Source organism: Podarcis pityusensis, assembly GCF_964106645.2.
Source record: "Podarcis pityusensis genome assembly, chromosome: 3".
In the NCBI taxonomy this organism is placed as follows: domain Eukaryota; kingdom Metazoa; phylum Chordata; class Lepidosauria; order Squamata; family Lacertidae; genus Podarcis; species Podarcis pityusensis.
In genome coordinates, this window is record NC_138026.1 from 76,019,556 (window position 1) to 76,035,778 (window position 16,223).

The 16,223-nt window shown below is 42.6% G+C and overlaps 1 protein-coding gene across 1 annotated transcript; it reads left to right on the plus strand.

Moving 5' to 3' along the window:
• Positions 1-483: 483 nt before the first annotated feature.
• Positions 484-5,118, plus strand: MAP10 (microtubule associated protein 10). Its single transcript, XM_080998786.1, has one exon. It carries the CDS (start codon positions 2,512-2,514, stop codon positions 5,083-5,085), a length of 2,574 nt encoding a protein of 857 aa, XP_080854912.1. The 5' UTR covers positions 484-2,511; the 3' UTR covers positions 5,086-5,118.
• The last annotated feature ends 11,105 nt before the right edge of the window (positions 5,119-16,223 follow it).

Below are 16,223 nucleotides of genomic sequence, written 5' to 3' on the forward strand. Positions count from 1 at the left end.
TACTCATGCTTAGAATGGACTTGTTGAAATCAATGACATTACTCTTAGGCATGATTTAAGTCTGGCTCCAACGCAGTGTTTGAATCAGCAATATACTGATAATAAACATGAATACATTCTGCATAATTCAGGAACTACATAACTGCTTTACTTCTCAGCATGTGATTATTTGGAGAATCAAAAAGGCAAACACATGCATGTGTAAACCAGATACAGGAGGAAGGAAATCTCGTGCAAACATGCTTTTTGAACTGATGCCTGAAAGTGGCTATCATATTGAATATGGAGGGATGGTGCCTGAGTTTGAGAGTGTTCTGATGTTTGTTTGTTTAAAATATATATTTGTCTGGCTACGCAATATTACAAGTATTTAAGAATCTATTTATTTTTTAAAATATTATGACAAAGCAAATGACAAATTGCTATTTCAATAGTTTATAGATGCTTTCAATCTTAATAGATTGAACAAACTGAACAAACGTTACTATAAATGTAATACGGTTATATTTTGTACAAAAGGGAGAAACCAAATCCTAACAAATACTGTACATTCTAGCTTAAAATAAATCTTCTACTCATAAGTGTTTCTGTCCTGCATTGTACATTTAATCCTCTAAACTGTATTAAAAGCACAAGCTTTACCATGCATCATAATACAGACCACAGGCTACTCAGCATGTGAACCTTGGGCATTTCCCCATGATTTAAGTATTTTAAATGTAAACATTAATATATGCAATACTGTGTCATCTTTGGGGGAAGAGTAATTCATTACATAAAACAGAAAAGGAGTATCTGCTTATCTCTTCCTGCAATGAAAGGGCACTGCTCCATTCTAATCGGGGCACTGCTCTCTCCCTGTCATGGAGGGAAGGGAGGCCATATCTGGCCTGTAGCGGACATGCTCTGTATTCTCTCCAGGCTGCTTGAGTGCACAACTCTTGTTGCAGGCAGCACAGATTCCAGCTCACTGAGATGTGTTACATTAATCCTAACAAACAAGAAGAAGCCAAGTCAAATCTGTTACATTGGCTTGAACTGTTGACAACAGCAATCTTCCTGTCTGCAAACTAAGTGCCATACGTGAATTATTCACTCCAAATAATTCAAACCCCAAGTGTTTAAAAGTCTTGGATGAAGCCCAAAACACAATCAGATTAAGGATAAATCAGTGAGTTTGAAGAGGAAAAATGGTTTTGGAAGAGTTTTAATTTCCATTCTGATTGTTTAATATTTGGAACAGTTCATTAACTTTTTCAAGCATTCTCTATGCAACACTAGCTCTCATGAAAGTTCATGTTCTCAGAAAACCAGTCTGTTACAATGACTGAGTTATTTTGCAGGGGAGGGGAAAGTTGAGTTTGACATTTTATGCTCAATGGGCCTACATCTGTGGATGCTCCTTTTTCTTGACAAAACCCCCAAAAAGGATATTTGTCTTCCTCTTCTAATGAAGATAGCTTAAAATCACAAAAGTTTGGGCCCAGATTTATCTTGATTTTGAACGCTGCCTGCATACCGTACTTTCAATGCTTGTATCAATAAAATCAGAGCTAGCTAAACCGATCACTCAAAACAAAAATTAAAGTCAAACACAAATCCTATAATTTCATGTTGCAGTGGGGATGATTTCTCCGGTACAGCAAAAAAGATAGAACATTTTCCAAAGCCTGCAGCTAAAGAAATACATGCATCCCTATGTAAACAACGCTCTTCCCCTTTGAAATCCCACTCACCCCCTTCTTCCAACACCTGCAACATTTAACATTGAAAAACAGCACAAAAAGGGGAAGCATGTGTAGGAAATGCAAAAACAAACCCCTAAAACCCTGAGGGGCATTCAAGCAAAATTACAAAATCATCCCGTTTATTTCTGCTAGATATTGGTCAGCATGTGCTCACACTGAAGACAACGACCCAAAAGCAATTTAAGGTGCTTTATCTTTGTCTGGATTGTGCCCCTCAAGTCAGGAGACCAAGAAAGGGGGACACACACACACCAGGTTTTTCTTCACTGGTATCTCAGAATGCTAAAAACTATTTTTGCTCTAGTCTAAGCGAACGGCTGCTTAAACAATAACATCAAGACAAAACGAGGCGCGCAAGACAATGAAACCCGTTCTGCTGCCGCGGATGCTGCGCCGTTGCTGCTACAAGCCTCCGCCTGCGGCAACGGCCTGCTGTCTAGCAGCTCCCAGCATTAGCACGCCTCTTGGCGGGGGTTGGACTAGATGACCCCTGGGAGTCCCTTCCGACTCCGCGGTCCTAACCCCGATACGGCCCGCAGAGCTTGATCGCAGGAGAGGTTAGCTGGGATTCCCAGAGGGCTTTGCGGCCGCGGCGTACAGACCCAGCGAGGGCCGCCGGTCGCTAGACAACGGCTTCCATAGAGATAATTATACACGGAGGCTGGCGCGCGCGCGTGGCCGCGCGGTTTCCCCCCTCCGGTCTCGCGAGAGCGAACGTTCGCCGCCGCCTGCCTGCCCGCCCTGCTGTCGACGGCGAGCCGGGATGGAGGAGGGCGACGGCTGCGAGGAGAGCCTGTTCTCGCTGGAGCTGCTGGTGGAGTCGGCGCGCGTGGAGCCGCGGCTGCTGCCGACGCCCATGCCGGCCAGCAGGCCCTTCCGCCCGGCGGTGGCGCTGCGGCTGCTGGACTTCCCCACCCTCCTCGTGCGCGCGCCCCACTCGGTGCCGGGCCCGCTGGTGCCCTTCGGCCGGGGCAAGTCGTGCCTCTTCCGGCTGCGGCCGGGCGCCCTCAAGGGTCTCCTGAGGCGCTCCCCGCTCTACGCGCTGCTGCTGGCGCTGCCGCCGGGACAAGGCCCCGCCCGCCTGCTGGGCACCTCCAGCGTCTCCCTGGCGGCCGCCGCCGAGGAGCTGCTGCTGGAGAGCGGCCCCGGGGGGCGAAGGGGGCAGTTTCCGCTGAGGGACCTGATGGGGGAGCCGGTGGGAGAACTGGGCCTCAGCTACCGCCTGAGCAACTTGGGGCCCTGCCTGCTTGGGCACTTGGGGCAGGGGGCGGCCCCCGGGGAGCCCCACATCGAGGAGCGGCACAGATCACCGCCTCGTCCGCCCAGCGTCCACAGCGACAGAGGGGTCAACCTGGAGCTCATCCCAGAGGGAGAAGAAGACCAGCAGGACCCTGCCCCGGAAGGTGGCAGCACGGAGTCCTTAAACAGCACCCTTACCGAAGAACAACCCCCCAGCCTTGCTGTGCAGAATGCAGCCCAAGAGTTGGAGATTTTGACCAACGTCTTCTGCCCCCCGCCAATGTACTATAGTCGCCCGGCTGAAAATCCTTGCTCCACGCCGAAAGCTGCGGCGTCAGGGATGGTGACGGTGGCTGCACCTCGCGAACCTTTTCCAGAAGAAGAAATCGTCTTTCCCTCTGCAGAGCCTCTTAAGGAGGAGCCTTCAAGTAGCGTCCCAGAGCCTGCCTTGGCATCTCCAGCGCTTAGTAGCCATGATCAGCTCAGACAAACCTTGAGCCAGCTGCCTCTGCTGAATGCTTTGTTGGTGGAACTGTCCCTGCTGAGCAACCAGTCACTGCAGCCAGGGCCGTCTACTGTGCATCCTCAGTTAGCATGGCTATACCAAAATGTAGCAGACGGTACAAAAGCCCCGCCCTCAAGTGTCAAGAGTCTATGCCCCTTCCGGGAATATAAAAAACCCTCTCCTAATCATAAAGAGAGAGGAAGGTCTGCTAGCCCAAAGTTAAAAAGAAATCGCCCAGATCATTTAAAATGCATGTATCCCTCCATGCACGTTACAAGCACTGGTAAAGGATTCACAAAAATGGAAAGAAGTGGCAATCTTGAGAAAAACAATACTAAGGAAAACTCTTCCCCTAAACGAAGGCTTACATATGGGCTAACAAATACTCTAAAACTTCGTTTGCTGCGCTCCAATCCAGTCATGTTGAAAGTGCATGAAAAAAGGGAACATCGTAGAAAAAAGCAAGGAGACTTCACCACTGAAAGGAAAGGCAAAAGCTCTTCAAATAAAGGGAAACTATTGCGGAGCTCTCCCGAGCGCCATTCAAAGTCTTCTGTACAATTTGATGAAAAAAGCATCTCTGAAGAAAATGCTCAAATAAATGAAAATGTTGAGACTCTAATACAAAGCAGTACTGACCAAGATTACTCTGCCACCATAAAGGGACTAACCTGTGATCTCAAAAAAAAAGTTTCAGCCCGCCGTGTAAAGAGTCATGAAAATGCAAAACACAAGGGCTTTCCTGAAAGTATTGGCTCTTCTTATAAAGAAAAGAGTTTGAAAGTCCATTTGCCAAGAGTCTGTTTGCAGGATACTAATGCCCTTGATAGTAAAATTGATACAGAAGAAGAAAAATGTGTACTGAAAAATAATTGGGATGCTTCAAGCCTTCGTAATGATAGCCAGAGCAACAATTTTGAAAGCAGCTATGGACTTAAGAATTCATGTGATGTGGTTCTTGGCTCTGAAAATGCAGCCTATTCAGAAGATTTCACCAATGTTGACAGTTCAGGCACAGCCTTAGAAGCTCAAGAGATCAGCTCTGAACCCTTGCTAATAAACCCAAATCAAAGCCAGTCTGTTATGGACTCGGATTCTAAAATGTCTGAAAGAAGTATGACTGCTGAAAGCATTTCACCCCCTGTTCCAGTTCCCTCAGATACATCTCCTATCCAATCTCTTAAAAAGACCTATTATTCAAAATCTAATGAAAAAGCCACAGGTGTTGCTCTTAATCAATTTGATCATGATTCTCCTTCTGCAAGAGTTTCAAAGGACGAACTTGCAGCTCAGCGGGCCAACAAGAAAGGGAGCAAAGATATGCAGACCTTGGGAGAGGAACAAGTTCTCTCTGAGATAAATAATAGTGTAGAAAAAGGTGAATCATCTATGGAAAAGAGCCAGTCAATAAGGACATCTCAAGTTAGCTCTTACTTGCCTTCCAGTGTGTCTGATGTTGATCTTAGTGGGTTAGAAGAAAGCAATCCATCTGAAAAAGAAAAAGATGATAATTTTGAAATGGTGGATATTACTAATCAATATAGACACATCAGTGAATTAGTAGTAAACAAGCTTCCAGGATACACAATGTAATTACCAATAATAATGACCAGATCAAAGTGAAAATGTCTTTATTTTTATATGCTAAGTTTGCAAGTATTATGACTGTCTTTCACAAATGCAGTTTTTATTTTATAAGCGATGGATATATAAAATGTACCATGGGTATTTTTAGGTAAGCCATCCAGAGTATGCATGATTAACTCTGCAAGTGTTTGGATTTTAGGCTAGTGCTCTTGCACACACGTACACACTGGTGAGCTGCTTTTGAAACTCAAACAAGTTTCAAAAACTTTTGGGAGACGACTGCCATTCAAATATACATTGTTGTGTTTCCAATGAGTATTTGGGTGCATGCAGAATTCCTATCTGACTGATGGCCGGTGTCTCCCATTTTTAGCAGTTTCCTTTCATTGAAAGTAGATACAGGGATCCTTGATTTGTATCAAGACTGTTGCATGGGGTAAAGAATTGACACTCCCTACCCCACTTCATTTTAGAAAAATACAAGGCTACTGAAACTAGTGTGTCCAGTTTGGACCTAAGTTTATGAAGTGGAATGGCATTGCTGCCATGTGACACATTTGGCCTCTGCCACGCTAGCGCAAATATTATTTTGAAAGAGAATTTGGGCTTTTATGCCAAAAGGCAGATCTAACATGTAGCAATGGCTGCACTCAACAATTCATCCTCTGAAATAAATTCAGTCTGATCAATGCTGAGCAAGTCAGTAATATGAATAAGTCAAAAATGCTTTTTGATATTGTTTTACTGCAGCACCACTTGAATGCCATGTGATTGTGCAGTGGTTCTACCATCCTAGCTAATGTCCAATAAGTGTTCAGTGATCAAAACAATTTGTATACAAGTCCTCAGACATACTTTCAATTCAAATAGAACAGTCTAATTCTTAAATTAATTTCAGAAGGGGGAAACAGTTAAAATGAGATGAACAGGAGCACTCACACATTTATTTTTACCTGACATATGAGAGACAAGGAACTTGCAAACTGGCTGTTTATTGTGCAGTCACACTGATAGGGTTGCATGGAACTTGTGTGGAGGCTATATGATGCCACCAGTTTATTGAGAATTCATCCTGATATGTTAGCGCAGTGCTTATATGACATTGCCAGCTTGTGATTGTTATCTTGCATTTTCCAGGGCAATTTCCCTCACTTTTATTGGACTTTTTGCAGTGAGAAAAGTAACACAATAATTACACTAGAAAGTGTGGGATAAGAACTAACTTTGCACAGATAAATAGCCTGTTTGGAAGCACACTGGGTGTCATACATCAGCGGTACTGATTTTTTTAAGGATGGGGTATGAATGGCTTAAGTAAATAATACTAGTAAGACCAAGTTCATGTAAGTTTTAGAGTAGATGTTTTTTGTCCCAATTAAGAGCCAAGTCCTGTTTCTGTTATAGTGCAAGTTCATATTGTGGCTGCCCCTAAAATCCTGTCAGATCTTAATTCAGAAATGCAGAGGATCTTATTCTACTGCCTGCCAAGTGTACCTGAAAGGCCATATTTAAGAGTTTCCCACTCTTTTGTGTGAAAGTACCATAAAGAACCCTTGATAAGCACTGGGTTGAGATCAAGAATGAAACAAGATTATGTGCTGGGGTTCCATAGGATTGGGCTCTTAGTGCATCAGTACCAGAAGTGAGTGTCATGTCGTTCTAGACAAATGCTACTTTAGCTTCATTAGCATAAACATTGCATTCAAAATGTCAGAAGTAACAGTACAGTATACTGAGACTTTCGGGTATAGGGCGGTATAGAAATAAAATAAATAATAATAAATACAGTAGTATATAGTAGAAGGTTCGATTCGATTCAGTGTTCTATTTTAGAGTACTATAGGACAATTTGAAGTGAATCAGGACCAGAAAGGAGAAACAAATGCAGAATTTACAGGGTGTGTTTAGGACAAAACGGGGTTTGGGACACCATAGAACAAAAATATAGAAAAAGCAAATGAAATTCAACTGCAGGAAGGAAGATGTCATTTAAGTTGGAGAGGGGGCAAATTAAATTGAGGGTGTCATGGGAGACAGCATTCTCAAACTATACATAGTAAGTTTCCATGAATGATGAAAAAAGCTCATGCTCTCAATAATAATATAGACCAAATACAGATGTTTTGAATGGCTCTGCTCGCTCTTGTCACTGGAAGAGGAATAATCCAGAAAAGCCAATGTACTAAAAAGTGAGGCAGTTTTTCTGTGTGTGCATGCGCAGGAGGGAAGGGAGGAATATTGACTTCATAAGAACACACAAATTGCAGCTTTGACGTCTCTGCCTTTTCAGAGAAACCTACCTCTCACTTGAGAAATCTAGCCAGAGGCAAGTTGTGGATTCCCCTGTATCAGATTTTTTTGAGAATGTAATTGTTTGAATTTATAATTTAAAGCTTCAGCCCTATTCATTTATAATTTAAGGATTCCATCCTATTTAGGCAGGCATATGTACTTGTGAACTAAGACTTCACTTTTCTATCTTTGCATCATTTCAGAATAGTTCTGGAGCTGCCCAGTCACAAAGAGGAGACTAGGCCACACACAAACTTCAACGTACTCAACCAGCCCTTTGTGTTGGAGCTTCATATTTATAGATTTATAGAATCCTGCCTTAGAGCAGTGGCTTGATTTGGAAAAGTTCTGCGGTTCCCTTTTGCCCTTCTCTTTTTTCAAATGTTCCTGTCCAATTAATTCCTCATTTTCTGCTATTGTGATCTGAAAGTTTATTGGTTACAACTCACTCAGATGCTGAGATGTTTCCACAGGATGTTAATCTCGTTTCACCAAGACAGCAGTTCATATAATAATATTCTGAATATATTTAGTGTTAAGTTGCATTTTATTAATGTGTTATTAAATAAAACAGTATTTTTATTCTCAATCTTTTACCCAAGATTGAAAAATTCTAATTTCTTTAATTGCATTTTTCCTAGTTTCAAAATGTAATGATAAAATGAAATGTATTTTCTTTTTTATACAATATTTGTTACTGTCTTGGATTGGGTTCATTCAGAGAAACAATTAAAATAATTTGCAGTTGGTTCTGAAAACATCTTGTTGGTACTTCACTATGCTATAAACTGGCTAGCTCTCAGTTATTTAAAACATACTATTTAACGTTTTTCAAACTCCATGCTGCAAAACTGTCAGTTTCCTGCAGCCCAGTATAGCACTTCCCACACCACTGTAAAGGATTCTCAAACTCTCAAGAGCAGGTTTTTTTTGGGGGGGGTATAGGGGGAATAAGGGGACACAGGTCGTACCGTGGTCTAAACCAGCAAGCCTCTTGGGCTTGCAGATCACAAGGTCGTCAGTTCAAATCTGCACGATGGGAGTGACCTCCTGTTGCTCTGTCCCTGCTCCTGCCAACCTAGCAGTTAAAAAATATACCAGCACGAGTAGATAAATAGGTACCACTGCAGTGGTAAGCAAAACGGTGTTTCCGTGCGCTCCGGCTTCCATCACGATGTCACGTTGCACCAGAAGCGGCTTAGGCTGGCCCCATGACCCAGAAATCTGGGTTTGTCTGTGGACAAATGCTGGCTCTGTTGACCTGAAAGCTCCCTTGACCCCACAGTCGAATTCGACTGGACTTAACTGTCCAGGAGTCCTTTACCTTTTACTTTTACAGATGGAAAGCATTTTCTACAAATATGTAGAAGCATTTTTTACAAGTATGCAAAGGAAACAAGTTTTGCAGTCCACTGAGCACCTAGTTTGCTATACCGTTTCAGTTCTAGCACTCTTTAGAGAAATCACAGTTTTTGCATTTTCTGTAGGGGAAACCTGTGCAATTCAGATGACATGTTTGAATCCCACTGAAATCAGAAATGCATGTTGCAATGGGGGCAGAACATAGGAGCACCAATGATATTTTTGAACGGGAGTTTATTTAGAAAACTGGTTAATGTTTCTCATTTTGTTCAAATGTAAGACTTCCCTTTTTTTTTTAATTCCTCCCCTCTCCTTAATATGACCAAACAGAATTACTTTTCATTCTGTATTTTGCTATTGGTAAGTACATTCTATTAATTCCACAGCTGCCTGTTCTAAAGGCTTGGGTGCCTACTTATATCTAGTTTCAAATTGTTTGTATTTATTTCTCTTAATTTTCCTGAGCTTACCTAGCCAGCATACCTATGGCTAAAATGACCAAACAGTGATGCGTGGGATACATCAGTCAGTAGAGCATGAGACTCTTAATCTCAGAATCATGAGTTTAAACGCCAGGTTGGGCAAAAAGATTCTTGCATTGCACAGGTTGGACTAGGTATCCCTCATGATGTCTTCCAACTGTACAATTCTATTATTTTGTTCATTTACTGCTACATACCTTTGACGGCTCCGTATTCTAAATAAGTATTTGGTTCCTTGCTTGTTTGAATACTGTGATGGTGAAAATTTGCTTTGCTTTTCCAAATCTTAATTTTGATCCAGCCATTGGCCCTGCGACATAGGATTGTGTCCATCACATCGCTGAAATCCATACAGCAGATTAGTCTTAACTAACTCAACTACGTCACCCCTTTGATTCTGATGGGACTTAAGCACAACTAACTTCAGCTGGATTGTTTTTCAGAAGTTCATTTCAAGTTTATTTATTTTACCCTTTGGCCATAACAGAGCAGAACAAAATATCAACCAAAAATAATAAATCCAATCAGGCAGTAGTCAAAGAAATACATACAAAACCTCTCTACAGAGTTACAGAAGTCCAATAGCCAAGCAGCATGATCACAACCCACAACATGAGTCATTTTTGTTGTTGCTTCCTGGCTGCCAGAGCAAAAACAGTCACTGTATAAAATTGCTTTGCTGCCATTGGCCAGCAGGAATTCTAAGTTCTGCTGGTAGGACCAGAGTTAATAAGCTCTCAGAAGTTGCTTTAGAAACATATTCCCGATATTCTTGGAAACACAGTGCAATATGTAGTAAGGAAGGACTTCCACTGTTTTTCACCCCAACAGAACAATGGCACAGATCAAAAGTCAGTTTGCAGCCTGTCCATCTACAGAGGCCAGGGGCATTTGCTGGAATTTTAGTAAGGTTAAGGCCTTCCTTAAATCAAACTTGGCTGTAACAAGGATTTCTCAAGCAATACGGAATCTTAACTGCATATCATGACATGTATTTTACATTAGTGATGATAAGCTGTTTAAAAACACCTGTTTTTTAAATCTAACTTAAACATATAGCTGGTGGTATTGTAGCCAGTCCATAACTTGACTCCTTAATTTTTCCATAGTTTTCAGTCTGGGTCCCCACCCCCCGCCCTGTAAAATCCAGCAGTTCCTTGTAAATCGCCCATTGTCTATCCATATTAACTCTCTTAATTGTAATTGCTTCAATGGGGGATAACCATAAAGGTGTTTTCCTTTCCAGCAAATGTTTATATTTCTCCCAAACGCTACAAATCCTTCCTGAGAATGTGGCTCATAAAACTCTTACAGATTTTAGCTTTCCCAGACCAAAGACATGCATGCCAGCCAAATTTTAAATTGTGGCCTTCCCAGTATAAAATGTCTGCAGTATCCAATACAAGAGATTATTCATCCAGGTGTAAAAGCAATAGTCTGCCCGTTTGAGACAGAAACCGAGAAAGAGTTTTGGCTGTGTGAACAACCTAAGGTTGCAGGTTGGTCTCCATGGAGGTCTGATGTGGGAGCCGTGGACTTTTATCTGTTCAGTAGTTTAAGATGGGTTGTCAACTTGCAGATCTCCAGATAATTGCAGTCTCCAACTCCCATCAGACTCAGCCAGCATGGTTAATGGTCAAGGATGTTGGTGGCAGCGGTGACAGTTGTATTATAACAATATCTAGAGGTCCATGGTTTACTGACCCCTAATTTAAGATGTATCTCCAAGTATGCTCAACCTGTATATAAAGAAATGATCATCACAAAATGCCAATTAGCCTCCAGTGACCTTCAAACTGAAACCTGGATAAATGCTGAGTTCCTGGAACTTCTTGCTGCTCAAAGAAGTGGGGTGGAAGTAAGATTATTTTACAAGAATGAGCTTCTGTGGACCTTTTATAAGCATTTTGTTTTCGTGAAGCCGAAAAAAGGTGGTTATTCGAATTTTAAGAGGAAACGGGGGCTTATGCAAAAAGTCATACTTTAAAAATAAAATGAGTCAGTTTTGTGCTAAAGGACCAGAGCTTGGATCCCAGGTTGCTCCTTCACGTAAGAGGGGAGAGTAATTTGTGCTAACTCCCTGCTCTGCTTCAGCTTCCTATACCATTCCCAGTGGTCCCCCAACTCCTAGCAGCAGAATTGCGGGGGGGGGGGGGGACTGTGGAGAGGTAGGAAAGTCCCATTCTGTGAATTGCTAAATTCATGGAATACCTTGTTTTAGTTGGATGGCTGTCATATTCCCACTTATACATCTTATTTAGTTCAATGGACTTTACTTCCTCATACATATGCTTAGGACCACAGAAGTAATGAACATATTTTCTGCCACTTAACATCAGATTTAGGATCATGCCTTATATTCTCCCATTTTTGATGGCCACTCAGTTGTTTTGTGCCGCAGACACTTCAACAATTGCAAAATGAATTCCTTTTCTTCTATTCTGCTTAAAGAAAACAAAAGAGATCATTGTGGACTTTAGGAAATGTAAATTGAATATTCAGCCACTTATTATTGAGGGGAAGTGCGTGGAACAGGTCTCAGTGTTTCGATTTCTGGGAATGGAGTTGAGAGACGACCTAACCTGGGGAGAGAACAGCAAAGACCTGGTGAAGAGAGCACAGCAGAGGTTATATTTTCTGAGAATCCTCCGGAAAAACAATCTCTCAAAGGACCTGTTGATGGCATTCTACCATTGCACTGTGGAGAGCGTATTAACTTATGGTCTGTGCGTGTGGTTTGGGAGCTGCACAGCCAGGGAAAAAACAATGCTATCCAGGGTTGTAAAGACTGCAGAGAGAATTATTGGGTACACTCTTCCCACCTTAGATCAAATCTATGCTGCCAGGTGCCATAAGAAAGCGGCAGAGATAGCACATGATAGTACGCACCCCGGAAATGATCTCTTTCAGCTTCTGCCTTCTGGAAGAAGGTATAGGGTTATAAAGGCCAGGACTAGCCGCCTGAAAAACAGTTTCTACGCTAATGCAATTCTGGTTCTAAACGCGGCATAAGGGGTCTCTGTAGTATAGTGTATTTTAAAATGGGGCTTTAGAGTTTTTTAGGGGCTTTTGAATGTTTTATGTAGTTTTTATGTAGTTTTATGTAGTTTTATGTAGTTTTTATGTAGTTTTATGTAGTTTTGTGGTAGTTTTATGTAGTTTTTATGTAGTTTTCAATTTCTTTGTTCCACAGGGGACAATGACAATAAAGATATCGTATCGTATCGTATTTCAAAGAACCTTTCATACCAGCTCAAATGTATTCCTCATATTGTATTGAACTTTGACCTGTCCTAGTTAGTTCTCAAAAACCATTGCAGCTTGCTAGAAAATGTGTGTTATTCTTCAGTATGTTGTGAAAGGATGTGTCATATCACTTAAAATCATCTATTAGATCTTCCTCATCCCATTTTTCAATTTATAAGAAATGCACTTGCGACTTATGGTTCTTCTCATTTTAATAAAGTATACAGCCTCCTGGAGAAGCTTTCTTGCTATCATCTGAGTTTTCAATTGCTTCTGGCAAAATTTCAGTTTAAAAATGCATTCAATTATAGAAATTACATTTTAAAATGCATTTACCTGCGGTTATTATGAGAGGCAGAGACAAGATGAAAACAAATTTTTACAAGGAACGAAATATCTTCAACTGTACTGCAAGCCTTAAGCAATGTAGCATAATTATCTTAACTCGCATACGGTAAAAGTAATTTCTGAATTTGTTGTTGTTTTTGAAGCTCATATTATAATTGGCTCACAAAGTGGCAGCATCATAGCATTTCTACATTTGCAAAATTGGATTTTTTTCCTGGACATGATTTGGGTTTTAATGGTTACAGCAAGATTCTCAAGGCCTTCCCTGGGTCCACACAAACCACCATTAACATTTTATATGCTACTTTGTTTCACAAATATGATTATTGCCCATGATAACCAATACTATTTATCATTTCCATAGCACCATATTCATGGTGCTCAGAGTGGGTTAAGAAAACCACCACTACCACCACCACATTCAGCTCTGAGGACTTTCTTGCATCGTGTGTGGATACTTTCTGCATTGAAAAGGGCGGGGGGAACTTTTCACTTTGAGTGCTCTTCACTGGCCATTTATTAAAACCTAAAGTATGTTTCATGCACTCAACAGCTCCCACGCAATCACTTCTGGGAGTGCGCAGGGTAATTGGCTCGTGGGTGATGCTATCAGCATTCCTTGGGCTTTCAGCTATTGGTAAAAGTATTACAGGGTAAATTACTGTTTAGTTTGTGTGTGTTTTTAAGTGGAGCGTTAATGGGTAATGAGTAGAGAATGGTTATAGGGAAGCTTGCACATTCTGAGAGATGCAATCCCCAAGAATATCTTGTTGGCCATTTTATTCCATATATTTTGAGTGGCTTTGTGTTACAAAAAATAGGAAGATATTCAGCACTTTCGTTTTCACACATGACAATGGGGGATGGTACAAGTATTGCATTTGCCTCGTTTAGCATTTGCTTTTTTTGGCCACATCTTAGGATGTGCAAAACTACCTATAACTTGGGTTCTCGTGATCTACGTCAGAAAGAAATCAAAAAAGTATAGCTAGATGGATTTGGGTACCTTTGATTTGCCTCCCTGCTTTAATTAACCAACTGGTTTTGCAAACTGCATGCATGAGTGCTTGGATGCATAGACTTGGTGCTTTTTTTCTGAGGAAACGCAGGGGTACACATACCCCTAAACATTTTGTGTATCTAAGTTTGGCCACATTGAGGGGCAGTATTTCAATATGAGTAGGAAAATGAGAGTGTGCCCCTAAACATTTTTTTTTAGAAAAAAAGCACTGCATAGACTGAAGTAACCTTTGCAGTAACTCTGTCTTCTTGTCCTTTGACAATGTTTGTACAGTGCCTGTGTATAAGCTGTAGTGTTACTTACTAATAATGCAGTTTGAATGGGAAATGTTAACCTTTCCAGAATGCCTTGCAGCCCAGTGTTCCAATGTAACAAACAACATCTCTAGACCCAGGGGAGCGTTTCACTTTTTTTTATTGTGAAGGAGGAGACTCAGCAGGTGGGCGCTCTGGGCCTTACTTACTGAATGTTAAAGTCAATCGATCAGCAATGGTGGTTAAATTGATAAGTCTATTATCAAGGAATGAGAAGATGTCGTAGTGACACATGCAAGAATTCTCAGTCAGCTGATAGTCACCCTGACTAAGTAGGAACAAGTGAGCATGCAGGTAAAGGTAAAGGGACCCCTGACCGTTAGGTCCAGTCGTGGACGACTCTGGGGTTGCGGCGCTCATCTCGCTTTATTGGCCGAGGGAGCCGGCGTACAGCTTCCGGGTCATGGGGCCAGCATGACTAAGCCGCTTCTGGCAAACCAGAGCAGCGCACGGAAATGCCGTTACCTTCCTGCCGGAGCGGTACCTATTTATCTACTTGCACTTTGGCGTGCTTTCGAACTGCTAGGTTGGCAGGAGCTGGGACCGAGCAACGGGAGCTCACCCTGTCACGGGGATTCGAACCACCGACCTTCTGATTGGCAAGCCCTAGGCTCTGTGGCTTTACCCACAGCGCCACCTGCGTTCCCCCCCCCATGCAGGTTCTTAGCAAGAAAAATCACATTAGTTTCACTCCTTCCCCAGTCCTGCTACTGGTTTGGCTTAAGGTTATATCTGAATCTGGGCTCATGGTGGGCAAGATCTTTCAGAGCTTCGAAGCTGGCTGTATGCTGGTGATTACCATCTCCATGTTCCATTCACTAGGCAGCCAAGAGCAGCTGTCTCCCTTCTAAATCAGCACCTGAAGGCTGTGATCAAACCGATGAGGTTAAACAGGTTGAAAGCGAATACAAACAATGTGGAAGGGTTGCTGGTAGGAAATGGCAGTACTCGGGAACTGGAAGGGTCCGGTCCTTCCTATGATAGATGGGCTGGTTGTTTCTTTATCTCAAGGGTAAGGAAGCACCTTCAGCCCAAGGATCATGTTTCCTTCCGGAGAACCTTGGGGTGGGGGTCACGCCTGTGGTGGGTGGGGGCAGGAGCAAAAGTGGGCTTTATTACAAAATATGTATGTTTCGGGCTAAAATGCCTATTTTGTAAAATACAAATAGCAATTGCCATGCAGTGTTATTTTTGTAATTTAAAAAAGAAGAAGAGGAGGAGTTTGGATTTGATATCCCGCTTTATCACTACCCCGAAGGAGTCTCAAAGCAGCTAACATTCTTCTTTTCCTTCCTCCCCCAGAACAAACACTCTGTGAGGTGAGTGGGGCTGAGAGACTTCAGAGAAGTCTGACTAGCCCAAGGTCACCCAGCAGCTGCATGTGGAGGAGCGGGGAATCGAACCTGGTTCACCAGATTACGAGTTCACCGCTCTGAACCACCACACCACACTGGTTCACCCCACATTGATGCAGAAACTTGAACTTAGGAGATGTGAATGAACATAAGTGAAACTGAAACAGATGGCTCTGTCCACCCTTAGTTAGAAATCACCTCATGTGAGCCCAGGGTCTGCCTGTGTTCTGAGGTGCGGTCCCTGTGCTGTTGTTCCCACATGGCACAAGGAGGAGAGATATGATACAAGGCATGGGTACAGTGTGCTTTTGCTCCAGTTGCTCTGAGCCTGTGGCTGGAATAAGACAGGCTGTCCTGATCTCGTGCTTTCTGTAGAACAGGGCTGTGGAGCCTCAGGCCTGGATGTGGCCCTCAATACTTCTCTATCCGGCCCTCAGGACCCAACCCAGGCCACACCCCCTCCTCAGCCTGGACACTTACTTCCTTTAATGCTTTTTCCTGGCTGGAATGTTTCCTTGAATGCCTTTGCTTGCCTAGATGGAGGATGAAGAGATGTGGGTGTGCGAAGACCTCTTGAGTTTGGTTTGGCTGGAACATAGCTTACTGCAAAGGTAAGAGTTGCATCTGTTGCTCTGTCTCATTTTGCCAGCGGCTTAGCCCAGCACTACCATGCAGCTGCTGGAAGGATTCCCATAAGGGAACGTTTCCCCTGGGCTGAAAAGAG